Below are 27,009 nucleotides of genomic sequence, written 5' to 3' on the forward strand. Positions count from 1 at the left end.
AAACAGGATACAAGTGGAAAATATAAAGATCCAGTCCATTTACAAAATTGGAGGCCCCTTACACTTCATTGTTGTGATGCAAAAATCCTAGCAAAATGTATAGCGCATAGAATTAAAAAGGTATTGTCGGATATTATTCATTCTAATCAGACAGGTTTTTTACATGGAAGATACATTGGAGATAATATAAGGCAAGTATTGGAAACAATAGAACACTATGGAAAATATGGGAAACCAGGCCTGCTATTCATAGCAGACTTCGAAAAGGCATTTGATAAAGTTCGACTGGGGTTTATATATAAATGCCTGGAGCATTTCAATTTTGGAGAATCTCTTATAAAATGGGTCAAAATCCTGTATAGTAACCCTAGGTGTAAAATAGTAAATAATGGCTATTTCTCAGAAAGTTTTAAACTGTCAAGAGGAGTGAAACAAGGTTGTCCACTATCGGCATATCTATTTATTGTGGCCATCGAGATGTTAGCTATTAAAATCAGATCCAATAATAATATCAGAGGATTAGAAATACAGGGCTTAAAAACAAAGGTGTCATTGTACGCTGATGATTCATGTTTTCTTTTAAATCCACAACTAGAATCCCCCCACAGCCTCATAGAGGATCTAGATACATTTTCTAACCTCTCTGGATTACAACCAAATTATGACAAATGTACTATATTACGTATTGGATCACTAAAAAATACAATTTTTACATTACCATGTAGTTTACCAATAAAATGGTCTGATGGTGATGTGGATATACTCGGAATACATATCCCAAAGGAAATAAATGATCTCACTTCAATAAATATTAATAGAAAGTTAGCAAAAATAGCTAAGATCTTACTACCATGGATAGGAAAATACCTGTCAATTTGTGGAAAAATCACCCTGATTTAACTCTTTAGTATTATCCCAGTTTACCTATTTGCTTATGGTCTTGCCTACGCCTAGCGAACAGTTTTTTTAGATTATATGAGAAAAAAATATTCAATTTTATTTGGAACGGCAAGCCAGACAAAATTAAAAGGGCATATTTATATAATGAATATGAATTCAGAGGACAGAAATGATTAAATATTAAAGCATTAGACCTATCACTAAAAGCTTCAGTCATACAAAAGTTATACTTAAATCCGAACTGGTTCTCAAGCAAATTAGTAAGATTGTCTCACCCAATGTTCAAGAAAGGCCTTTTTCCCTTTATTCAGATTACAACCTCTCACTTTCAGTTATTTGAAAAGGAAATAATCTCCCAAATATCACTATTTCTAAAACGAGCAATAGAAAGTTGGTTGCAATTTCAATTTAATCCTCCAGAAACGACAGAACAAATAATGCAACAAATATTGTGGTTAAATTCAAATATACTAATTGACAAAAAACCTTTATTTTTTGACAGAATGTTAAAAAAAGGTATAATCTTCGTAAATGATATCATCGGTAGGACTGGTGGAATTATGTCGCACATGCAGCTAACAAAAACATATGGAAATGTCTGCTCTACCCAAAATTACAACCAAATAATTGCAGCCTTACCGCAAAAGTGAAAGAGGAAAGTGGAAGGGGGAGAAAGTAAGGAACTTGTCTGTCGGCCTTGCATTAAAGAACATAATTGGTTAAGGAAAACTGTGATAAATAAAAAAGTATATCAGTTTCACTTAAGGACCAAAGGATTGACAGCCGTCCCATATAGATTGCAAAATAGTTGGGAAGAGATCTTTGACGTACCGATCCCATGGCATAGTGTTTATGAACTGACACGCAAAACGACACCGGATTCAAAAATTAGAATCTTTAAATTTAAATTATTATATAAAATTCTTGCTACCAATAGAATGTTATTTATATGGGGGATACAATCTTCCCAGCTCTGCAGATTTTGCTGTGAAGAGACAGAATCATTAGATCATTTGTTTTGGTTCTGTCCATTTGTAGCTTGTTTTTGGACACAGGTCCAGGAATGGCTAAAGGATTGCAATATTTACCTGGAGCTAACCTTGCAGATAGCATTACTGGGTGATCTGAAAAGTCATAGTCAATCAATCAATAATATGATAATACTTTTAGCAAAAATGTTTATTTTTAATTCACAATCTGTAGAAGCAATGAGAATAGAAAGGTTCAGAACTTTTGTAAAACATCACAGTACGGTTGAAATATATATGGCAAATAGAAATCCTATATGGATGGTGTTAAGAGATAGATGGGAGGTATTGAATAGAGTTGAAGGATGGGACTAATAACAAATAACAACAAATAATAACAAAGATAGCTAATAATGTAAGCATACTGTGTCCATAATAAGTATATAGGTTGTATGTTGGAAGCTTTTGGGAAAGAGCACAGTTAGAAAGATATGGCATATAGAAGCAAACCGGATGGACATCATGAAAATGATCGGAGAGGTTGAGAGTAGAAGAAGTTCAGGAGCAAAAAAAAAAGATATATATATATATAATAGAATTATTGTAAAATTAACTCTGTCCATAAGGTGTAGATAGTAAGTATAGACCGGAAGTAGAGGCCTGGGCATTGTTGTTCACTAATTTACTCCAAGTAGGGAAAGGATGGTGGGGTTCAAAAGTAATAAAGGGGAGTATATATATTTTTTTTAAAACATGGGGGATTGGAAGTGATGCAGACAATTACATTGATAGAAGATACAATCTATCTGCAATATTAAGCTGATCCATTCCCCCAGAAAAAAAAGAATAAAAAAAGAAAAAAAAGGAATGTGATTTCCCAATTTTTGTAGCATACAATATGGCTCATTGTTTGAGTTATTTGTTTTGTGCAGTCATTGTTGCTCATCTTTATCGAGGGTGTCAATTTTTGGACACCGCTGTACATAGACATTATTAAACACTGGACCATTTCTTTTATACTGTTTTTCACACTGTGTATTCATATACTTTAATTCGTCACATAGCTCATTCTAATATATCTACTACTGTACATTTCATTCTTAGTATATATTTTGGTGTACAGTGCCTTCAGAAAGTATACACACCCCTTGACTTTTTCCACATTTTGTTGTGTTACAAGGTAGGATTAATATGGATTTAATTGTCTTTTTTTGTCAACGATCTACACACAAAAGAAACACTATCTTCATTACATAAGTATTCAACCCCCTGAGGCAATACATGTTAGAATCGCCTTTGGCAGTGATCACAGCTGTGAGTCTTTCTGGGTAAGTCTCTAAGAGCTTTGCACACCTGGATTGTACAATATTTGCACATTATTCTTGAAGAATTCTTGCCATAGATTTTCAAGCCATTTTAGGTCAAAACTGTAACTAGGCCACTCAGGAACATTCAATGTCGTCTTGGTAACCAACTTCAGTGTATATCTGGCCTTATGTATATCTGGTCTTGCCCTGCCGAAAGGTGAGTTTGTCTCCTAGTGTCCGTTGGAAAGCAGACTGAACCAGGTTTTCCTCTAGAATTTTCCCTGTGCTTAGCTCTATTACGTTTCCTTTGTATCCTAAAAAACTCAAGCATACCCATAATGTGATGCAGACACCACCAAATCAAATCAAATTTGATTTGCCACATGCAGGTGTAGACATTACCGTGAAATGCTTACTTACAGCCCTTAACCAACAATGCATTTATTTCTTAATAAAAAACTAAAATAAAACAACAACAAAAAAGTGTTGAGAAAAAAAGAGCAGAAGTAAAATAAAATAACAGTAGGCAGGCTATATACAGGGGGGTACCGGTGCAGAGTCAATGTGCGGGGGCACCGGCTAGTTGAGGTAGCTGAGGTAATATGTACATGTGGGTAGAGTTAAAGTGAGAGAGAACAGTCTATGACTAGGGTGGCTAGAGTCTTTGACAATTTTGAGGGCCTTCCTCTGACACCGCCTGGTATAGAGGTCCTGGATGGCAGGAAGCTTGGCCCCAGTGATGTACTGGGCCGTACGCACTACCCTCTGTAGTGCCTTGCGGTCGGAGGCCGAGCAGTTTCCATACCAGGCAGTGATGCAACCAGTCAGGATGCTCTCGATGGTGCAGCTGTATAACTTTTTGAGGATCCGAGGACCCATGCCAAATCTTTTCAATCTCCTGAGGGGGAATAGGCTTTGTCGTGCCCTCTTCACGACTGTCTTGGTGTGTTTGGACCATTGTAGTTCGTTGGTGATGTGGACACCAAGGAACTTGAAGCTCTCAACTTGTTCCACTACAGCCCCGTCGATGACAATGGGTGCGTGCTCAGTTCTCTTTTTTTTTCCTGTAGTCCACAATCATCTCCTTTGTCTTGGTCAAGTTGAGGGAGTGGTTGTTATCCTGGCAACACACGGCCAGGTCTCTGACCTCCTCCCTATAGGCTGTCTCATCGTTGTCGGTGATCAGGCCTACCACTGTTGTGTCGTCGGCAAACTTAATGATGGTGTTGGAGTCGTGCCTGGCCATGCAGTCATGGGTGAACAGGGAGTACAGGAGGGGACTGAGCATGCACCCCTGAGGGGCTCCTGTGTTGAGGATCAGTGTGGCAGATGTGTTGTTACCTACCCTTACCACCTGGGGGCGGCCCGTCAGGAAGTCCAGGATCCAGTTGCAGAGGGAGGTGTTTAGTCCCAGGATCCTTAGCTTAGTGATGAGCTTTGAGGGCACTATGGGGTTGAATGCTGAGCTGTAGTCAATGAATAGCATTCTCACGTAGGTGTTCCTCTTGTCCAGGTGGGAAAGGGCAGAGTGGAGTGCAATAGAGATTGCATCATCTGTGGATCTGTTGGTGCGGTATGCAAATTGGAGTGGGTCTAGGGTTTCTGGGATAATGGTGTTGATGTGAGCCATGACCAGCCTTTCAAAGCACTTCATGGCTACAGACGTCAGTGCTACGGGGCGGTAGTCATTTAGACAGGTTATCTTAGTGTCCTTGGGCACGGGGACTATGGTGGTCTGCTTGAAACATGTTGGTATTACAGACTCAGTCAGGAACATGTTGAAAATGTCGGTGAAGACACTTGCCAGTTGGTCAGCACATGATCGGAGGACACGTCCTAGTAATCCGTTTGGCCCTGCGGCCTTGTGAATGTTCACCTGCTTAAAAGTCTTACTCACATCGGCTACGGAGAGCGTGATCACATATTCATCCGGAGCAGCTGGTGCTCTCATGCATGCTTCAGTGTTGCTTGCCTCGAAGCGAGCATAGAGGTGGTTTAGCTCGTCTGGTAGGCTTGTGTCACTGGGAAGCTTGCGGCTATGCTTCTCTTTGTAGTCTGTAATAGTTTTCAAGCCCTGCCACATCCGACGAGCGTCAGAGCCGGTGTAGTACGATTCAATCTTAGTCCTGTATTGACTCTTTGCCTGTTTTATGGTTCGTCGGAGGGCATAGCGGGATTTCTTATAAGTGTCCGGGTTAGAGTCCCGCTCCTTGAAGGTGGCAGCTCTACCCTTTAGCTCAGTGCGGATGTTGCCTGTAATCCATGGCTTCTGGTTGGGGTATGTACGTACAGTCGCTGTGGGGACGACATCATCAATGCACTTATTGATGAAGCCAGTGACTGATGTGGTGTACTCCTCAATGCTATCTGAAGGATCCCGGAACATGTTCCAGTCTGTGCTAGCAAAACAGTCCTGTAGCTTAGCATCTGCGTCATCTGACCACTTTTTTATTAACAGAGTCACTGGTGCTTCATGCTTTAGTTTTTGCTTATAAGCAGGAATCAGGAGGATAGAGTTATGGTCAGATTTGCCAAATGGAGGGCGAGGGAGAGCTTTGTATGTGTCTCTGTGTGTGGAGTAAAGGTGGTCTAGAGTTTTTTTTCCTCTGGTTGCACATTTAACATGCTGGTAGAATTTAGGTAGAACGGATTTAAGTTTCCCTGCATTAAAGTCCCCGACCACTAGGAGCGCTGCCTCTGGATGAGCGTTTTCCTGTTTAGTAATGGCCTTATACAGCTCATTGAGTGCAATCTTAATGCCAGCATTGGTTTGTGGTGGTAAATAGACTGCTATGAAAAATATAGATGAAAACTCTCTTGGTAAATAGTGTGGTCTACAGCTTATCATAATACTCTACCTCAGGCGAGCAAAACCTCGAGACTTCCTTAGTATTTGATTTAGTGCACCAGCTGTTGTTTACAAATATACACAGACCGCCACCCCTTGTCTTACCGGAGTCAGCCGTTCTATTCTGCCGATGTAGCGTATAGCCCGCTAGCTGTATGTTGTCCATGTCTTCGTTCAGCCACGACTCAGTGAAACATAAGATATTACAGTTTTTAATGTCCTGTTCGTAGGATAAGCGTAATCTTAGGTCATCTAATTTATTTTCCAATGATTGAAGATTGGCTAATAGGATTGATGGAAGAGGCAGTTTACTCGCTCGCCGTCGGATCCTTACGAGGCACCCCGACCTACGTCCACGATATCTGCAGAGCTGCAGGTAGCTTAGTGTTTAAGAGCGTTGTGCCAGTAACCGAAAGGTCGCTGGTTCTAATCCCCTAGCCGACTAGGTGAAAAATTTGTCGATGTGCCCTTGAGCAAGGCACTTAACTCTAATTGCTCCTGTAAGTCGCTCTGGATAAGAGCGTCTGCTAAATGACTTAAAAAAAAAAAACAATATATATATATATATATCTCCGTCTCTTTCTCCTGCGAATGACGGGGATTTGGGCCTTGTCGGGTGTCTGTAGGATATCCTTCACGTCCGACTCGTTGAAGAAAAATCTTCGTCCAATACGAGGTGAGTAATCACTGTCCTGATATCCAGAAGCTCTTTTTGCTTATAAGAGACGATGGCAGAAACATTATGTACAGAATAAATTACAAATAACGCGAAAAAACACATAATAGTACAATTGGTTAGAGGGCTGTAAAACGGCAGCCATCTTCTCCGGCGCCATTAGTCCCTTGCTTGCTTGAAAATATGAAAATATGAGGATTGGTACTCAGTAATGTGTTGTGTTGGATTTGCCCCAAACATAACGCTTTGTGTTCATTACATAAAGTTAATTTCTTTGCAACATTTTTATCGGTTTTACTTTAGTGCCTTAATTCAAACAAGATGCATGTTTTGAAATATTTGTATTCTGTAAAGGTTTCCTTCTTTTCACTCTCGTTTAGGTTAGTATTGTAGAGTAACTACAATGTCGTTGATCCATCCTCAGTTTTCTCCTATCGCAGCCATTAACTCTAACTGTTTTAAAGTCACCATTGGCCTCATGGTGAAACCCCTAAGTGGTTTCCTTCCTCTCTGGCAACTGAGTTAGGAAGGATGCCTGTATCTTTGTAGTGACTGGGTGTATTGATACACCATCCAAAGTGTAATTAATAACTTCACTATGCTCAAGGGATATTCAGTGTCTGCTTTTTTATTTTTACCAATAGGTGACCTTCTTTGCGAGGCATTGGGAAACCTCCCTGGTCTTTGTGGTTGAATCTGTGTTTGAAATTCACTGCTCGACTGAGGGACCTTACAGATAATTGTATGTGTGGGGTACATAGATGAGGTAGTCATTCAAAAATAATGTTAAACACTACTATTGTCCATGCAGTCAATTCAACTTATTATGTGACTTGTTAAGCTAATCTTTACTCCTGTATTTAGTTAGGCTTGCCATAATAAAAGGGTTGAATACTTATTGACTCAAGACATTTCACCTTTTCATTTTGTATTAATTCGTAACAATTTTCACTTTGACATTGTGTGTAGGCTAATGACACAATCTCAATTTAATCAATTTTAAATTCAGGCTGTAACACAACAAAATGTGGACAAAGTCAAGGGGGGTGAATACTTTCTGAAGCCACTGTATATACGCATAGATTGCATTTCGATTACTGATAGTGTTTATTTGGATTCTTTACTGCATTCGTCCTGACATTTGTGATTTCTTGCTTCTATTATTGAATAATTATTTTGTTTGACATTTTTTACTGCACTGTCAGGAGCTAGTAACACAAGCATTTCGCTGTACCTGCTATAACATCTGCTAAACTGTGTACGCAACCAATAAACTTTGATTTGATTTGGGAAGCAGCCTGAGGCTTTAAAGGCCAGCAGCGGACCCGGACCGGTTGTGATGTCTGCCGGTACCCAGGATGGCTCTTTTGAACTGGGAAGCTGCAAAGGCTAGACTACGCATCGGGTGCCCTTTCGCCATAGACTTTGACTTACACCAAAGGACATGGACGTGTACACACAAGCGTGCACGCACACACACACCCAGAGGCTGAGTTTGTACCACAATGATAAGAAAGCATGTTAAATGTTTCTATGCTGGCTCAATCCTTTGTTTAATATTTCCTCACACCTTGTGGTTGTAGAACTTAGCATCAGTACAACTAGGTTTACCCATCCATCCATCCGTAATGTTATTTTATTTATAATTTTAGAAATGAATAATTCTATGTAGCCTCTGCCTCGGGCACACTATTGAGTGTCTATGGACATTTGGGCAACACTTTATTTGAAGGGTACCTACATAAGGATGTCATAATACATTCATTACTCATAACACACATAAGCAGTACATGAGCATGTCATCAAATCTTATGTCCGCATTATAAGTGACATTACTGACATAGGTAATGAATATGAGTGAGCGTACGTGTCATAATGGAAATTTCAACATGCGGTTGTTGGCATAAGTATTAGTACTGCTTATGAATGCGTTTTGGGATAGTAATAATGTTTTATGAAGTCTTTATGTAGGTATGACTTACCGTGTGACTGTCATCTTCTCCTCTGAGTTTCATCAGTGAATGTGTTTGTTATGCTCTCTCTGATTTCCATTGCAGAACTGGAAGCAGTGATCCATATTGCATCGTGAGGATTGACAATGAGGCCATCATTAGGTATGTATGTGTGTGTGTGTGTTTCCTGTCTCTGGCAGACCCATTAAGCCGGCTGAAGATCCTCTCTGCCGCCCTGCTTTGTTTGCGCTTCGGCGATTATCATACATTTTACAGATGATTAATTAGATCATAATTTCCATAGAGCGCCACTTACTTTCAATTAGTTCGGCAAATCTCAGCTGGCTAAAGCTTTATATGCTGATCCACCTGGGTGTGTTTTGATGAAAGCCAAGAGTGTGTTTTAATCAACGTATTATATCTAGAATTACAATGTCTTGTTTGGCAATTGTGATGGACAAAAAGCATTTTTAGCTGAGGTTTATCTGCATAGAATAGAAACGCCTTTTAATTTAGGACTGTGTTATCCAAAAGGATTAGGACAATTCAGCCATTATCTTTAACCAAGCGTTTGTTGTTATGAGCAATCTGCTGGTAAAGTCTGTTGGTCGCCTCAGCCTGACAATCTGCTGTAGACGGAACAGTAGAGTAAGGGAAGGCCAGCTTTACTTGTTAATGTTTAACTGTGTGACCTCTCGCCTGGCTTGCTGAATGGGAGCTGACTGTAAAAAGCTGAAGTCAATGGCTACATGCTCTCTGTCGCTAGTAAAACCCTTAATTGTGGAATTTGAGCCCGCTGTCTCTCCATAGTGTAATTAGTGAGATTCAGTGGGATGTGGAGTGGTGATAGGGGAATTACTTAGAAGAGTTAAAAAGTTCATATTTTGTTTACTCATACCCAAATGTTGTTGACTTGTCCTATACTCGTATTTGTGGCCAAAGCATAAATTGGAGAAAAAATACTTCAGAAACCCTACCCATAGAGAATGATCGAGGCATGTAGTGGCCAAAAGCCTGTTTTAACATGGGCAGCACCATTGAGCACTTTCACCATTTTGAAGAAGTCAACTGGGTGGGACTTCCTATGGGTTAAGGAAGGATCATGTGATTCCATCCGGGTCATCAGGAGGATCAGCCAATGAACTATACTCGTGAGAAAATATTCCATAACTGCAGGTGTCAGTAAATAGGCAACCTTACATTTACATTTACGTCATTTAGCAGACGCTCTTATCCAGAGCGACTTACAAATTGGTGCATTCACCTTATAGCCAGTGGGATAATCACTTTACAATACGTTTTTTTTTTTTGGGGGGGGGGTAAGGGGGGGTAGAAGGATTACTTTATCCTATCCCAGGTATTCCTTAAAGAGGTGGGGTTTCAAGTGTCTCCGGAAGGTGGTGAGTGACTCCGCTGTCCTGGCGTTGTGAGGGAGCTTGTTCCACCATTGGGGTGCCAGAGCAGCGAACAGTTTTGACTGGGCTGAGCGGGAACTGTGCTTCCGCAGAGGTAGGGGGGCCAGCAGGCCAGAGGTGGATGAACGCAATGCCCTCGTTAGGGTATAGGGACTGATCAGAGCCTGAAGGTACGGAGGTGCCGTTCCCCTCACAGCTCCATAGGCAACCACCATGGTCTTGTAGCAGATGCGAGCTTCAACTGGAAGCCAGTGGAGTGTGCGGAGGAGCGGGGTGAGGTGAGAGAACTTGGGAAGGTTGAACACCAGACGGGCTGCGGCATTCTGGATGAGTTGTAGGGGTTTAATGGCACAGGCAGGGAGCCCAGTCAACAGCGAGTTGCAGTAATCCAGACGGGAGATGACAAGTGCCTGGATTAGGACATGTGCCGCTTCCTGTGTAAGGCAGGGTCGTACTCTCAGAATGTTGTAGAGCATGAACCTACAGGATCGGGTCACCGCCTTGATGTTAGCGGAGAACGACAGGGTGTTGTCCAGGTTCACGCCAAGGCTCTTCGCACTCTGGGAGGAGGACACAACGGAGTTGTCAACCGTGATGGCGAGATCATGGAATGGGCAGTCCTTCCCCGGGAGGAAGAGCAGCTCCGTCTTGCCGAGGTTCAGCTTGAGGTGGTGATCCGTCATCCACACTGATATGTCTGCCAGACATGCAGAGATGCGATTCGCCACCTGGTTATCAGAAGGGGGAAAGGAGAAGATTAGTTGTGTGTCATCTGCGTAGCAATGATAGGAGAGGCCATGTGAGGATATGACAGAGCCAAGTGACTTGGTGTATAGCGAGAATAGGAGAGGGCCTAGAACTGAGCACTGGGGGACACCAGTGGTGAGAGCACATGGTGCGGAGACAGATTCTCGCCACGCCACTTGGTAGGAGCGACCGGTCAGGTAGGACGCAATCCAAGAGTGAGCCGCGCCGGAGATGCCCAACTCGGAGAGGGTGGAGAGGAGGATCTGATGGTACACAGTATCAAAGGCAGCAGACAGGTCTAGAAGGACAAGAGCAGAGGAGAGAGAGTTAGCTTTAGCAGTGCGGAGAGCCTCCGTGACACAGAGAAGAGCAGTCTCAGTTGAATGACCAGTCTTGAAACCTGACTGGTTTGGATCAAGAAGGTCATTCTGAGAGAGATAGCAAAAGAGTTGGCTAAAGACGGCACGCTCAAGAGTTTTGGAGAGAAAAGAAAGAAGGGATACTGGTCTGTAGTTGTTGACATCAGAGGGATCGAGTGTTGGTTTTTTGAGAAGGGGTGCAACTCTCGCTCTCTTGAAGACGGAAGAGACATAGCCAGCGGTCAAGGATGAGTTGATGAGCGAGGTGAGGTAAGGGAGAAGGTCACTGGAGATGGTCTGGAGAAGAGAGGAGGGGATAGGGTCAAGCGGGAAGGTTGTTGGGCGGCTGGCCGTCACAAGTCGCAAGATTTCATCTGGAGAGAGAGGGGAGAAAGAAGTCAAAGCATAGGGTAGGGCAGTGTGAGCAGGACCAGCAGTGTCATTTGACTTAACAAACGAGGATCGGATGTCGTCAACCTTCTTTTCAAAATGGTTGATGAAGTCATCCACAGAGAGGGAGGAGGGGGAGGAGGATTCAGCAGGGAGGAGAAGGTGGCAAAGAGCTTCCTAGGGTTAGAGGCAGATGCTTGGAATTTAGAGTGGTAGAAAGTGGCTTTAGCAGCAGAAACAGATGAAGAAAATGTAGAGAGGAGGGAGTGAAAAGATGCCAGGTCCGCAGGGAGTCTAGTTTTCCTCCATTTCCGCTCGGCTGCCCGGAGCCCTGTTCTGTGAGCTCGCAATGAGTTGTCAAGCCACGGAGCAGGAGGGGAGGACCGAGCCGGCCGGGAGGATAGGGGACATAGAGAGTCAAAATATGCAGAAGGGGAGGAGAGGAGGGTTGAGGAGGCAGAATCAGGAGATTGGAGGGAGAAGGATTGAGCAGAGGGAAGAGATGATAGGATGGAAGAGGAGAGAGTAGCGGGAGAGAGAGAGCGAAGGTTGCGACGGCGCATTACCATCTGAGTAGGGGCAGAGTGAGTAGTGTTGGAGGAGAGCGAGAGAGAAAAGGATACAAAGTAGTGGTCGGAGACATGGAGGGGAGTTGCAGTGAGATTAGTAGAAGAACAGCATCTAGTAAAGATGAGGTCAAGCGTATTGCCTGCCTTGTGAGTAGGGGGGGATGGTGAGAGGGTGAGGTCAAATGAGGAGAGGAGTGGAAAGGAGGAGGCAGAGAGAAATGAGTCAAATGTAGACGTAGGGAGGTTGAAGTCACCCAGAACTGTGAGGGGTGAGCCATCCTCAGGAAAGGAACTTATCAAGGCGTCAAGCTCATTGATGAACTCTCCAAGGGAACCTGGAGGGCGATAAATGACAAGGATGTTAAGCTTGAATGGGCTAGTGGCTGTGACAGCATGGAATTCAAATGAGGAGATAGACAGATGGGTCAGGGGAAAAAGAGAGAATGTCCACTTGGGAGAGATGAGGATTCCTGTGCCACCATCCCGCTGATCAGATGCTCTCGGGGTATGCGAGAACACATGGTCAGACGAGGAGAGAGCAGTAGCAGTGTTCAAACAACACACTACAGGTGGCAGTATGTACCCTTTCAGTTTTTTTGCCAGCTCATTTAAGAAGTAGTAGAATATTTAAAATTGACTACTTCAAAATGGAGATGGCCTCAATCGCGCTGCCCGTTCGCTCACAGACGCCATTAATGGGAACGATATAGGGATGCTTTCTCTATCATTCTCTATGACCCCACCTCAAACTTGTATCTCAAACTGGCCGTTTCAAAAATGCTTTCTATTTCCTCATAGAACATGATGTCATGTTGGCTCATTGGTTGAGCTAGCCAATCAGTGTTATACTCGCATTCATATTTGTAATAACCGGTATATACCCACACCATTCTGTTGGGGTACGTCCACACCATTCCAAAACATAAAAGCTGATTTTAACATTCTTAATTACAATTTTTGGGGAGGAAAACTATTTCACTCATATTGTAATTCATTATAGGTCATATTTCATAGATATCTGGAAACACTGGATAGTTACTTTAAAGATATATGTAATGCCTTTTCTTTTGTAAATAAATAAATACCTCAGCCATTCTTAGCGTTGGATGGTCCTGTTGTTTTTAAGACATTTAGCAGGAATATAAATCCTTGGCTAGCCAGCAGAATGTATGACAGTCAAATTATTTGAGGGATACCTATTAGCAACAAACAATCAAGGTTTATTGTGTTGGGTCAATGACGCAAACTAAGATACATCTCTTTCATTGGAAAACACATATCATTACTCAAATTCAGGGCTCCTGAATGACTCCGATGTGCTACTAGATCAATATGGGGACTGGTATAGATTATTGTGTATTATTTATGCATGCATCACGTTATTAATATGCCTTTATGGTGTTGTCTTATGACCTTATCTCAATATGCCTTTACAATGTTGATATTAGTATGACCTTATCTCTCTCTCCCAGGACGGCTACGATATGGAAGACGCTCTCTCCCTTCTGGGGGGAGGAGTATAACGTTCACCTGCCCCCGTCCTTCCATACCATCTCCTTCCATGTACTGGATGAGGACTCACTCAGGTAATGAGGAGGTTGCCTCTTTTCTCAAAGTCAGCTTTTATATCATTGCCACCCATAAGGCTTTTACTACACAATTGCAGGACTGTACTTTAATTTTCATATTTTGATATTGTTTATATCCATTATGGACCCTATTCAAATATATTTAGGTCCTTTTTAAAATTCTATTCAAAGCTTTACAGTACATTAACCCCTTACACTCATGGGAATTGGCCTATATGGATAGGGTTAAATTGAAATGTTTCTTGCAGAAGAAATATGAAAATGCATAAGCATGGTGGCAATTGAAAGAGAACAGTTTTGAGATTATGGGAAAATTATTAGACCAAAGTTGAGGACACAAGACTGAATCCAAACATTACACTGTAGATTTTTACTATGCTTATCGCTACATTTGTTAATAACGAAGTCTGAAAATACTCTGGATACATTGGGTAACGTGATAAGAATATTCCTGGAAAATGTGGGGTAGATGCAACATAAGACAAAAAAATGACAAGGGTTTGAGTGAGAGGACTAACTGGTGTCTCCAAGTGGCCACACACCTCTCCAAAGTAATTTCAATACACTTTTATGATTCAAAGAGCTCTGCTTGCTGTGCCATTGAGGAACTAAGGCAAGCACACTTGTAGTTGTTTTGTTTGGAACACAACCCTGCATCCCTGCCATCACACAATTACTGTTGTTTATGCAATCCAAAAACAGCCCATTATAAATTGCAATCTGGGTCAAGTGGGCATCATCTGAAAACTTGTTCTATTGCCAACATGACTAGCTAAGTTTTAAAATATGATCTTACAGTGTTAGGCTTTCATAAGGCAATTCAGAGAACCCGATTGTAATTTTGGTGCGCATAGAAAGGAGTCATGAGTGCATTCAGGTGCGTGTTCTGCAGCAAATTTTCTTAATAATGGACAAACAGGCTCATTCTGTTGAGGACAACCCATCATAATACCTTTGGACATGAGAAGATACTAAAACTACAGTATTATGCAAGAAAAACCTGTGACTGCTAGCCTGCATTGTGGTAAACATACACACTGCAGACTCTTAAAAATGTTCATTATTGACACAGTGGTACAAATTTGAAGAGCAAGTTCAGTGGAATCTACCTAACCTGTTGCCCTTGTGTCGTTCCAGCCGTGATGACGTCATCGGGAAGGTATCCATCACTAAGGAAGCCTTGGCTGCCAAACCACAAGGTGAGACCTCCCTTCGGCAGTGTTTTCCTCAAATCACAGTCTGAGGCAAAATACAAGCTGTGTTTCTTTGCCCAAAACATGTAAAACGATTTAACCATGTGCACTTGCCTTCACCCTAACCCTGACCAATTTCTTACTTTGAGTTTTAGCAACTTCCGTGTTCTCAGAAATGACGACCGAGAGAGGAGACGGGAGTAAGAGGCAGCTAGCTAACCATAGCTCAGATCTTAGCGTGTTGTCGGATCAAATGGGCCCATGTTGTTGGCCTATGTCTCACCACGTCCCTCCAGTAAAGGAATTCCCTCTACCCTGTAAGAGTAAGAGGGCTCAGATGAGTTCATGTCATCTTGTGAGCTTAGTCAGTATCTGGACTATTGATTCAAGGATCCCTGCATTCTACTGTTGCCATGACGCTGGTGTGGTGAGTCATCACGTAGCCCTAGAGCATACTTTTGGTCTAAATAACGGACACATGACAATCACATGATTGGTTCACAAATGGACAGGCCTTGAATGAGGTCTTTAAACAAAGTCTTACTCACTCGGTTCATAAGTCTGGGTTTGCACTTAGAAAAGGCCCACTGGTAATCTTTTTTATTATTATTTTTTGTATAAAATGTTGTTTTTTTAAAATCATTTTATTTTCAATTAGTGTATTTGTATGTTTTTTTATATATATTTATTTTCATTTTTGTTAAAAATCCCCCATATGTTTTTTTCTCTCTCGCATATATATATATATATATATATATATATATATATATATATATATATATATATATATATATATATATATATATATATATATATATATATATATATATATATATATATATATATATATATATGTACTACCGTTCAAAAGTTTGGGGTCACGTAGAAATTTCCTTGTTTTCGAAAGAAAACCGATTTTTTTGTCCATTAAAATAACATCAAATTGATCAGAAATACAGTGTAGACATTGTTAATGTTGTAAATGGCTATTGTAGCTGGAAATTGCTGATTTTTAATGGAATATTTTCATAGGCGTACCGAGGCCCATTATCAGCAACCATCAGTCCTGTGTTCCAATGGCACGTTGTGTTTGCTAATCCAAGTTTATCATTTTAAAAGGCTAATTGATCATTAGAAAACCCTTTTGCAATTATGTTAGCACAGCTGAAAACTGTTGTGCTGATTAAAGAAGCAATAAAACTGGCCTTCGTGAGACTAGTTGAGGATCTGGAGCATCAGCAATTGTGGGTTCGATTACAGGATCAAAATGGCCAGAAACAAAGACCTTTCTTCTGAAACTCATCAGTCTATTCTTGTTCTGAGAAATGAAGGCTATTCCATGCGAGAAATTGCCAAGAAACTGAAGATCTCGTACAACGCTGTGTACTACTCCCTTCACAGAACAGCGCAAACTGGGAGGCCCGGTGCACAACTGAGTAAGAGGACAAATACATTAGTATCTAGTTTGAGAAACAGACGCCTCACGGGTCCTCAACTGGCAGCTTCATTAAATAGTACCCGCAAAACACCAGTCTCAACGTCAACAGTGAAGAGGCGACTCCGGGATGCTGACCTAGGCAGAGTTGCAAAGAAAAAGTCCTGTGTCTGTGTTCTTTTGCCCATCTTAATATTTTATTTTTATTGGCCAGTGAGATATGGCTTTTTCTTTGCAACTCTGCCTAGAAGGTCAGCATCCCGGAGTCACCTCTTCACTGTTGACGTTGAGACTGGTGTTTTGCGGGTACTATTTAATGAAGCTGCCAGTTGAGGACCTGTGAGGCGTCTGTTTCTCAAACTAGACACTCTAATCTATTAACAATGACTACACTGTATTTCTGATCAATTTGATGTTATTTTAATGGACAAAAAAATTGCTTTTCTTTCGAAAACAAGGACATTCCTAAGTGACCCCAAACTTTTCAATGGTAGTATGTGTGTATATATACAGTGGGGAAAAAAAGTATTTAGTCAGCCACCAATTGTGCATGTATTCCCACTTAAAAAGATGAGAGAGGCCTGTAATTTTCATCATAGGTACACGTCAACTATGACAGACAAATTGAGAAAAAAAAATCCAGAAAATCATATTGTAGGATTTTTAATGAATTTATTTGCAAATTATGGTGGAAAATAAGTATTTGGTCACCTACAAACAAGCAAGATTTCTGGCTCTCACAGACCTGTAACTTCTTCTTTAAGAGGCTCCTCTGTCCTCCACTCGTTACCTGTATTAATGGCACCTGTTTGAACTTGTTATCAGTATAAAGGACACCTGTCCACAACCTCAAACAGTCACACTCCAAACTCCACTATGGCCAAGACCAAAGAGCTGTCAAAGGACACCAGAAACAAAATTGTAGACCTGCACCAGGCTGGGAAGACTGAATCTGCAATAGGTAAGCAGCTTGGTTTGAAGAAATCAACTGTGGGAGCAATTATTAGGAAATGGAAGACATACAAGACCACTGATAATCTCCCTCGATCTGGGGCTCCACGCAAGATCTCACCCCGTGGGGTCAAAATGATCACAAGAACGGTGAGCAAAAATCCCAGAACCACACGGCGGGACCTAGTGAATGACCTGCAGAGAGCTGGGACCAAAGTAACAAAGCCTACCATCAGTAACACACTACGCCGACAGGGACTCAAATCCTGCAGTGCCAGACGTGTCCCCCTGCTTAAGCCAGTACATGTCCAGGCCCGTCTGAAGTTTGCTAGAGTGCATTTGGATGATCCAGAAGAGGATTGGGAGAATGTCATATGGTCAGATGAAACCAAAATATAACTTTTTGGTAAAAACTCAACTCGTCGTGTTTGGAGGACAAAGAATGCTGAGTTGCATCCAAAGAACACCATACCTACTGTGAAGCATGGGGGTGGAAACATCATGCTTTGGGGCTGTTTTTCTGCAAAGGGACCAGGACGACTGATCCGTGTAAAGGAAAGAATGAATGGGGCCATGTATCGTGAGATTTTGAGTGAAAACCTCCTTCCATCAGCAAGGGCATTGAAGATGAAACGTGGCTGGGTCTTTCAGCATGACAATGATCCCAAACACACCGCCCGGGCAACGAAGGAGTGGCTTCGTAAGAAGCATTTCAAGGTCCTGGAGTGGCCTAGCCAGTCTCCAGATCTCAACCCCATAGAAAATCTTTGGAGGGAGTTGAAAGTCCGTGTTGCCCAGCGACAGCCCCAAAACATCACTGCTCTAGAGGAGATCTGCATGGAGGAATGGGCCAAAATACCAGCAACAGTGTGTGAAAACCTTGTGAAGACTTACAGAAAACCTTTGACCTGTGTCATTGCCAACAAAGGGTATATAACAAAGTATTGAGAAACTTTTGTTATTGACCAAATACTTATTTTCCACCATAATTTTGAAATAAATTCATTAAAAATCCTACAATGTGATTTTCTGGAATTTTTTTTCTCATTTTGTCTGTCATAGTTGACGTGTACCTATGATGAAAATTACAGGCCTCTCTCATATTTTTAAGTGGGATAACTTGCACAATTGGTGGCTGACTAAATACTTTTTTTCCCCACTGTATATATATACAGTGAGGGGAAAAAAGTATTTGATCCCCTGCTGATTTTGTACATTTGCCCACTGACAAAGAAATTATCAGTCTATAATTTTAATGATAGGTTTATTTGAACAGTGAGAGACAGAAAAACAACAAAAAAATCCAGAAAAACGCATGTCAAAAATGTTATAAATTGATTAGCATTTTAATGAGGGAAATAAGTATTTGACCCCCTCTCAATCAGAAAGATTTCTGGCTCCCAGGTGTCTTTCATACAGGTAACGAGCTGAGATTAGGAGCACACTCTTAAAGGGAGTGCTCCTAATCTCAGCTTGTTACCTGTATAAAAGACACCTGTCCACAGAAGCAATCAATCAATCAATCAGATTCCAAACTCTACACCATGGCCAAGACCAAAGAGCTCTCCAAGGATGTCAGGGACAAGATTAAAGACCGACACAAGGCTGGAATGGGCTACAAGACCATCGCCAAGCAGCTTGGTGAGAAGGTGACAACAGTTGGTGCGATTATTTCTCAAATGGAAGAAACACAAAATAACTGTCAATCTCCCTCGGCCTGGGGCTCCATGCAAGATCTCACCTCGTGGAGTTGCAATGATCATGAGAACGGTGAAGAATCAGCCCAGAACTACACGGGAGGATCTTGTCAATGATCTCAAGGCAGCTGGGACCATAGTCACCAAGAAAACAATTGGTAACATATTACGCCGTGAAGGACTGAAATCCTGCAGCGCCCGCAAGGTCCCCCTGCTCAAGAAAGCACATATACAGGGCCGTCTGAAGTTTGCCAATGAACATCTGAATGATTCAGAGGAGAACTGGGTGAAAGTGTTGTGGTCAGATGAGACCAAAATGGAGCTCTTTGGCATCAACTCAACTCGCCGTGTTTGGAGGAGGAGGAACACTGCCTATGACCCCAAGAACACCATCCCCACCGTCAAACATGGAGGTGGAAACATTATGCTTTGGGGGTGTTTTTCTGCTAAGGGGACAGGACAACTTCACCGCATCAAAGGGATGACGGACAGGGCCATGTACCATCAAATCCTTCCCTCAGCCAGGGCATTGAAAATGGGTCGTGGATGGGTATTCCAGCATGACAATGACCCAAAACACATGGCCAAGGCAACAAAGGAGTGGCTCAAGAAGAAGCACATTAAGGTCCTGGAGTGGCCTAGCCAGTCTCCAGACCTTAATCCCATAAAAAATCTGTGGAGGGAGCTGAAGGTTCGAGTTGCCAAACGTCAGCCTCTAAACTTTAATGACTTGGAGAAGATCTGCAAAGAGGAGTGGGACAAAATCCCTCCTGAGATGTGTGCAAACCTGGTGGCCAACTACAAGAAACGTCTGACCTCTGTGATTGCCAACAAGGGTTTTGCCACCAAGTACTAAGTCATGTTTTGCAGAGGGGTCAAATACTTATTTCCCTCATTAAAATGCAAATCAATTTATAACATTTTTGACATGTACAAAATCAGCAAGGGATCAAATACTTTTTTCCCTCAATGTATATCGACATAACCTGAAAGGCCTCTCAGCAAGGAAGAAGCCACTGCTCCAAAACCGCCATAAAAAGCCAGACTACGGTTTGCAACTGCACATGGGGACAAAGATTTTACTTTTTGGAGAAATGTCCTCTGGTCTGATGAAACAAAAATATAACTGTTTGGCCATAATGACCATCGTTATGTTTGGAGGAAAAAGAGGGTGCTTGCAAGCTGAAGAACACCATCCCAACCGTGAAGCACAGGTGTGGCAGCATCATGCTGTGGAGGTGCTTTGCTGCAGGAGGAACTGGTGTACTTCACAAAATAGATGGCATCATGAGGAAGGAAAATTATGTGGATATATTGAAGCAACATCTCAAGACATCAGTCAGGAATTTAAAGCTTGGTCGCAAATGGGTCTTCCAAATGGACAATGACCCCAAGCATACTGCCAAAGTTGTGGCAAAATGGCTTAAGGACAACAAAGTCAAGGTATTGGAGTGGCCATCACAAAGCCCTGACCTCAATCTTATAGAATATTTGTGGGCAGAACTGAAAAAGCATGTGCGAGCAAGGAGGCCTACAAACCTGACTCAGTTACACCACCTCTGTCAGGAGGAATGGGCCAAAAATCACCCAACTTATCAAATCAAATTTTATTTGTCGCATACACGTGTTTAGCAGATGTTATTGCAGGTGTAGCGAAATGCACCGACAGTGCATTAATATCTAACAAGTAATATCTAACAATTTCACAACATATACCCAATACAATATATACATATATGACAAGCAATGACAGAGAGGCATGGACTAAGATACAGTAGAATATTATAGAATAGAATACAGTATATACATATGAGATGAGTAGTGAAAGATATGTAAACATTATTAAAGTGACTAGTGTTCCATTTCTTAAAGTGGCCAGTGATTTCAATAGGCAGCAGCAGCCTCTAATGTGCTAGTGATGGCTATTTAACAGTCTGATGGCCTTGAGATAGAAGCTGTTTTTCATTCTCTCGGTCCCAGCTTTGATGCACCTGTACTGACCTCGCCTTCTGGATGATAGCGGGGTGAACAGGCAGTGGTTCGGGTGGTTGATGTCCTTGATGATCTTTTTTGGCCTACCTGTGACATCTGGTGCTGTAGGTGTCTTGGAGGGCGGGTAGTTTGCCCCTGGTAATGCGTTCGGCAGACTGCACCACCCTCTGGAGAGCCCTGAGGTTGCGGGCAGGGCAGTTGCCGTACCAGGCGGTGATACAGCACGACAGGATGCTCTCAATTGTGCATCTGTAAAAGTTTGTGAGAGTTTTAGGTGCCAAGCCATATTTCTTCAGCCTCCTGAGGTTGAAGAGGCTCTGTTGTGCCTTCTTCACCACACTGTCTGCGTGGGTGGACCATTTCAGTTTGTCAGTGATGTGTACGCCAAGGAACTTGAAGCTTTCCACCTTCTCCACTGCGGTCCCATCGATGTGGAAAGGGGGGTGCACCCTCTGCTGTTTCCTGAAGTCCACGATCATCTCCTTTGTTTTGTTGACATTGAGTGAGAGGTTATTTTCCTGGCACCACACTCCCAGAGCCCGCACCACCTCCCTGTAGGCGGTGTCGTCATTGTTGGTAATCAAGCCTACTACTGTTGTGTCGTCTGCAAATTGATGATTGAGTGGAAGGCTACCCGAAACATTTGACCCAAGATAAACAATTTAAAGGCAATGCTACCAAATACTAATTGAGTGTATGTAAACTTCTGACCCACTGGGAATGTGATGAAAGAAATAAAAGCTGAAATGAATAATTATCTCTACTATTATTCTGACATTTCACATTCTTAAAATAAAGTGGTGATCCTAACGGACCTAAGACAGGGAATTTTTACTAGGATTAAATGTCAGGAATTGTGAAAAAGGTGTATGTAAACTTCCGATTTCAACTGTACATACATATCCTTTAAAAATATATATTTCCCTTTATTACTTTCCAACCCCACCACCCCTCCCCTAATTGGAGTAAACTAGTGAACAACAACGCTTAGGCCTCTACTTCCAGCTTATACATACTAAACTCAACAAAAAACAAATGTCCTTTCAATGTCAACTGTGTTTATTTTCAGCAAACTTAACATGTGTAAAAATGTGTATGAACATAACAACATTCAACAACTGAGACATAAACTGAACAAGTTCCACAGACATGTGACTAACAGAAATTGAATAATGTGTCCCTGAACAAAGGGGGGTCAGTATCTGGTGTGGCCACCAGCTGCATTAAGTACTGCAGTGCATCTCCTCCTCATGGACTGCACCAGATTTGCCAGTTCTTGCTGTGAGATGTTACCCCACTCTTCCACCAAGGCACCTGCAAGTTCCTGGACATTTCTGGGGGAATGGCCCTAGCCCTCACCCTCCGATCCAACAGGTCCCAGACGTGCTCAATGGGATTGAGATCCGGGCTCTTCGCTGGCCATGGCAGAACACTGACATTCCTGTCTTGCAGGAAATCACACACAGAATGAGCAGTATGGCTGGTGGTATTGTCATGCTGGAGGGTCATGTCAGTATGAGCCTGCAGGAAGGGTACCACATGAGGGAGGAGGATGTCTTCCCTGTAACGCACAGCGTTGAGATTGCCTGCAATGACAACAAGCTCAGTCCGATGCTGTGACACACCGCCCCAGACCATGACAGACCCTCCACCTCCAAATCGATCCCGCTCCAGAGTACAGGCCTCGGTGTAACGCTCATTCCTTCGACAATAAACGCGAATCCAACCATCACCCCTAGTGAGACAAAACCGTGACTCGTCAGTGAAGAGCACTTTTTGCCAGTCCTGTCTGGTCCAGTAACGGTGGGTTTGTGCCCATAGGCGACGTTGTTGCCGGTGATGTCTGGTGAGGACCTGCCGTACAACAGGCCTACATGCCCACAGCCCAGCCTCTATCAGCCTATTGCGGACAGTCTGAGCACTGATGGAGGGATTGTGCGTTCCTGGTGTAACTCGGGCAGTTGTTGCCATCCTGTACCTGTCCCGCAGGTGTGATGTTCGGATGTACCGATCCTGTGCAGGTGTTGTTACACGTGGTCTGCCACTGCGAGGACGATCAGCTGTCCATCCTGTCTCCCTGTAGCGCTGTCTTAGGCGTCTCACAGTACGGACATTGCAATTTACATCTGCAGTCCTCATGCCTTCTTGCAGCATGCCTAAGGCACGTTCACGCAGATGAGCAGGGACCCTGAGCATCTTTCTTTTGGTGTTTTTCAGAGTCATTAGAAAGGCCTATTTAGTGTCCTAGGTTTTCATAACTATGACCTTAATTGCCTACCGTCTGTAAGTTGTTAGTGTCTTAATGACCGTTCCACAGGTGCATGTTCATTTGGTGAGGACCTGCCGTACAACAGGCCTACAATTTTTCATTGAACAAGCATGGGAAACAGTGTTTAAACCTTTTACAATAAAGATCTGTGAAGTTACTTGGATTTCTACAAATTATCTTTGAAAGACAGGGTCCTGAAAAAGGGACGTTTCTTTTTTTGCTGAGTTTATATGCCATATCTTTCTAACTGTGCTCTTTCACACCTAGGGTTACTATACACGATTTTAACCCATTTTATAAGAGATTCTCCAAAATCAAAATGCTCCAGTCATTTATATATAAACTCCAGTCGTACTTTATAAAATGCCTTTTCAAAGTCAGCTATGAATAGCAGGCCTGGTTTCCCAGATTTTTCATAGTGTTCTGTTTCCAGTACTTGCTGTATATTATCTCCAATGTATCGTCCATGTAAAAAACCTGTCTGATTAGAATTAATAATGTCCGACAATACCTTTTTTAATTCTATGCGCTATACATTTTGCTAGAATTTTTGCATCACAACACTGAAGTGTAAGGGGCTTCCAATTTTTTTAATGGACTGGATCTTTATATTTCCCAGTAGTAATTAAATCAGACCTTCTTCTTGAGTGTCTGATAATCTACCATTTACCAAAGACTGGTTAAAAAATGCTAATAACGGTCCTCTGAGTATATCAAAAAAGGTTTGGTATACCTCGACTGGTATCCAACCCTGGAGTTTTCCCGGACTTTATTTATTTAATTGCATCCATAAGTTCCTCCTCTGTAATTTCACCTTCACATGAGTATTTCTGTATGGCTGTTAATTTTACATTATCAATAGAAAAAAAATCCCTACAATTAGCTTCAGTTAGAGGAGATGGAGGCGACTGAAACGAAAACATAAGCTTAAAGTACTTTGCTTCGTCATTTGTAACTAGTTTCAGTAAATTATTTTTGGTAGCATTTCTATGTTGAAGATTAAAAAATAATTTGGTGCATTTTCCGCCATATTCCATCCAGTTAGCTTAATTTTTTATAATATATTACACTTGATCTTTCTTGAATAAGTTTCTCCATTTCTTTTTGTTTTTCGTCTAATTTATTCTGAGCCACTGGAATTTAATGTGCCAGTTTCCCGGACACAGAATCAAGCCTGGGCCTGGTCCTGGTCCTGGACTAAAAAGCATGATCAATATCCATTGAAATAACTTCTTAGTCCAGGACTGGGCTTAATCTGTGTCCGGTAAACCGGCCCATAAAATTCAAGTGGGCTTTTCTCAGTGACTTAAGGTCATATGGTTAGAATAACACTTATCCCACTAGAGCTGCTTTGAGCCATTGCTTGTCTGACCGTCTCTACCTGCTGGCTTACCTTAGTGTTGGCAGGCTGACTCACTGGGCAAAACACAGGGGTGACTACAGAGCTTTGTGACGAGAGTGACATGGGGGTGGGGGGCCTGAGTCACACGTCCATTATCGTGACACCGATGCTAGTCGGGGGGGGGGGGGGGGGGGTCAGTCTTACTCACAATTTTCTCCCATGCAGGGATGATGGTGACTTCCTGCTGTTTGTCGATTTTTCTGGCGCTCACAAAGATGAGGGTGGGATCACTCATTAGTCTCGGTGGCTGGAACTTGCTGAATGTTTGGCTAATAACTCAAAGGAGCATTGTGTATTTGTAAGCTGTAGGAGCTAATTTAAATTCCAAAGATACTTTTAGATAATTCCGAGCTGATTGATCGACTCTGATATGATTCACATGGTAGCAAGCCAACCGGTATAATGTTTTATTACTTCCTGTAATATGAATGATATATGTTGTTTAGACAGAATATTCATAGGGCATCATGCATGCTTAAAACAGGCCTGCTGTTCTGTATTATATACCAGTTTGGTGTAGTCTACGTTAAGATTTTAAAAAATTACCAAACACACAGTACAGTATACTACAACAAGACAACATAAACGTTAGCTTCTTTATATTGCATCTCCTGTATATGTCATTGGATCTCACAGTTTTGTGGACTGGTAATCATTTACAAACAGTGCAAGAACATCTCTTTCTCATAATCACAAAGGCAAGAAGGAGCACTTTTTCAGGGTCTATTGTGTTCTCGTTGTTTTAATTAAGGGAAGTCCTTATACATAACAAGAGTCGGGCAAGCATATTCATACCCTCTTGTCTCCTCGTTGTAATGCGTTGCTTTGGAAACAAAGGCTTAGCCTGGTTGGTCAGAGACAACAGTTTTAAAGGGGAGGCCAAGGTTTAAATTAAAGGGGATGAACTGTGACTTCATTGGTCATCCCTGTTTAAACAGTAGGCCAAACATTAAAGGAGATGAACACTGGGGTGGGAGAGGGAGGACTGGGGTGGGAGAGGGAGGACTGTGAGCACAAAGAATCACCTTTTGAAGCAGGCAGGTCAAGGCTTGAAAGGTTAGAAACCCCTAGTGTGTCTGTGTATTTGCCAGTCACTGTTTGAACACTTTCATGGATGAGACCTTTCACTGATGCCCACTGGCCTCTGTCAAGGTCTGATTCATTAAAAGAGGTTTGGTCAAGTGTATACTAATCCTAAACAGAATGCTGTGGAGAACATTTGTGTACCTATGCTCCTTAGAGTAAGGAGCGTTTGAACGTCTTGGGTTTCTTCCTAGGTTTCTGCCTTTTTGGGAATTTTTCCTAGCCACTGTGCTTCTGCATTGCTTGCTCTTTGGGGTTTTACGGTGGGTATCTGTAAAGCACTTTGTGACAACTGCTGATGTAAAAAGGGCTTTATAAAATAAATTTGATTTTAAAATGTTTTAAGTCAAGTCAACTTGTACTCATCCATATTTGATATGATTTAGTTTTTAGTTCAGTTTCCCTCATTGTACATGTTTGTGGAGATATCATCTACCACAGACAGGACGGAGATGTTTCCTTAGAATGGCCTTCACATGGGTTCTGTCCCAAATAGCATCCTAATCCCTTTATAGTGCACTACTTTTGACCAGGGCCCATATGGCTCTGGTAGAAAGTAGTGCACTATAGCAATAGTGTGCCATATGGGACACATAAAGTATATGAACTATTCAGAGAGTGTGTTACTGTTGTATTTTTCTACTCTAACACTACTGACATTACTTTTCATGCAGTGCTCAAAATGGAAACTCGAATCTCGTTTCTGTTCACTTTTTCTGAAATGACTTCATCAATGTTGTGGCCATTGTAGACAGGAGTCTCCCTTCCTCCAGTTTCTGTTCCCTGGCTGAATGCCAGACAAGATCCCACAATGCTCAGAGAAATGCCTTTGTCACAACACAACTTCCTCCTCTCACTCCCTCTGACCAATGATCGTAACGAAGCTCGGTCTCTTGTTTGTTCTGGAATAGATAGATAGTTCATTGTACATTTTCAGCGCAACGGGAATTTGACTCAGCTTTTCACCACTTTCTAAGATGGAGATTGAAAAGTAACTGTTAATCAATACAGCCCTCAAAATAGAGGCGATGAAAACTACTGCTGTCAGTCTCGTGAAGTTTAAGGCCTCTATGGATATGTACCAAATGGTACCCTATTCCCTATATAGTGCACTACTTTTGACAAAAGTAGTGCAATATGTAGCCACAAGTAGCTATCAGCACAGACCATTGACCAATGTTCCAACTGTTTGTAACCCACGCACAGTCCGCTGAACCAATGATCAGACTGTTTGTAACCCACGCACAGTGCGCTGAACCAATGATCA

General features: G+C 42.1%; 1 protein-coding gene across 1 annotated transcript in view; it reads left to right on the top strand.

Moving 5' to 3' along the window:
* The window catches only part of rasa4 (RAS p21 protein activator 4), a 91,706-nt gene that overhangs the window by 14,633 nt on the left and 50,064 nt on the right, over positions 1-27,009 (top strand). The window contains exons 2-4 of the mRNA XM_084178654.1: positions 8,757-8,813; positions 13,604-13,717; positions 14,858-14,919. Of these exons, the coding sequence (XP_084034780.1) occupies positions 8,757-8,813; positions 13,604-13,717; positions 14,858-14,919 (233 nt within the window). The remainder of the gene's footprint in view (positions 1-8,756; positions 8,814-13,603; positions 13,718-14,857; positions 14,920-27,009) is intronic.

Source organism: Coregonus lavaretus, assembly GCF_964263955.1.
Source record: "Coregonus lavaretus genome assembly, chromosome: 15".
NCBI lineage: Eukaryota > Metazoa > Chordata > Actinopteri > Salmoniformes > Salmonidae > Coregonus > Coregonus lavaretus.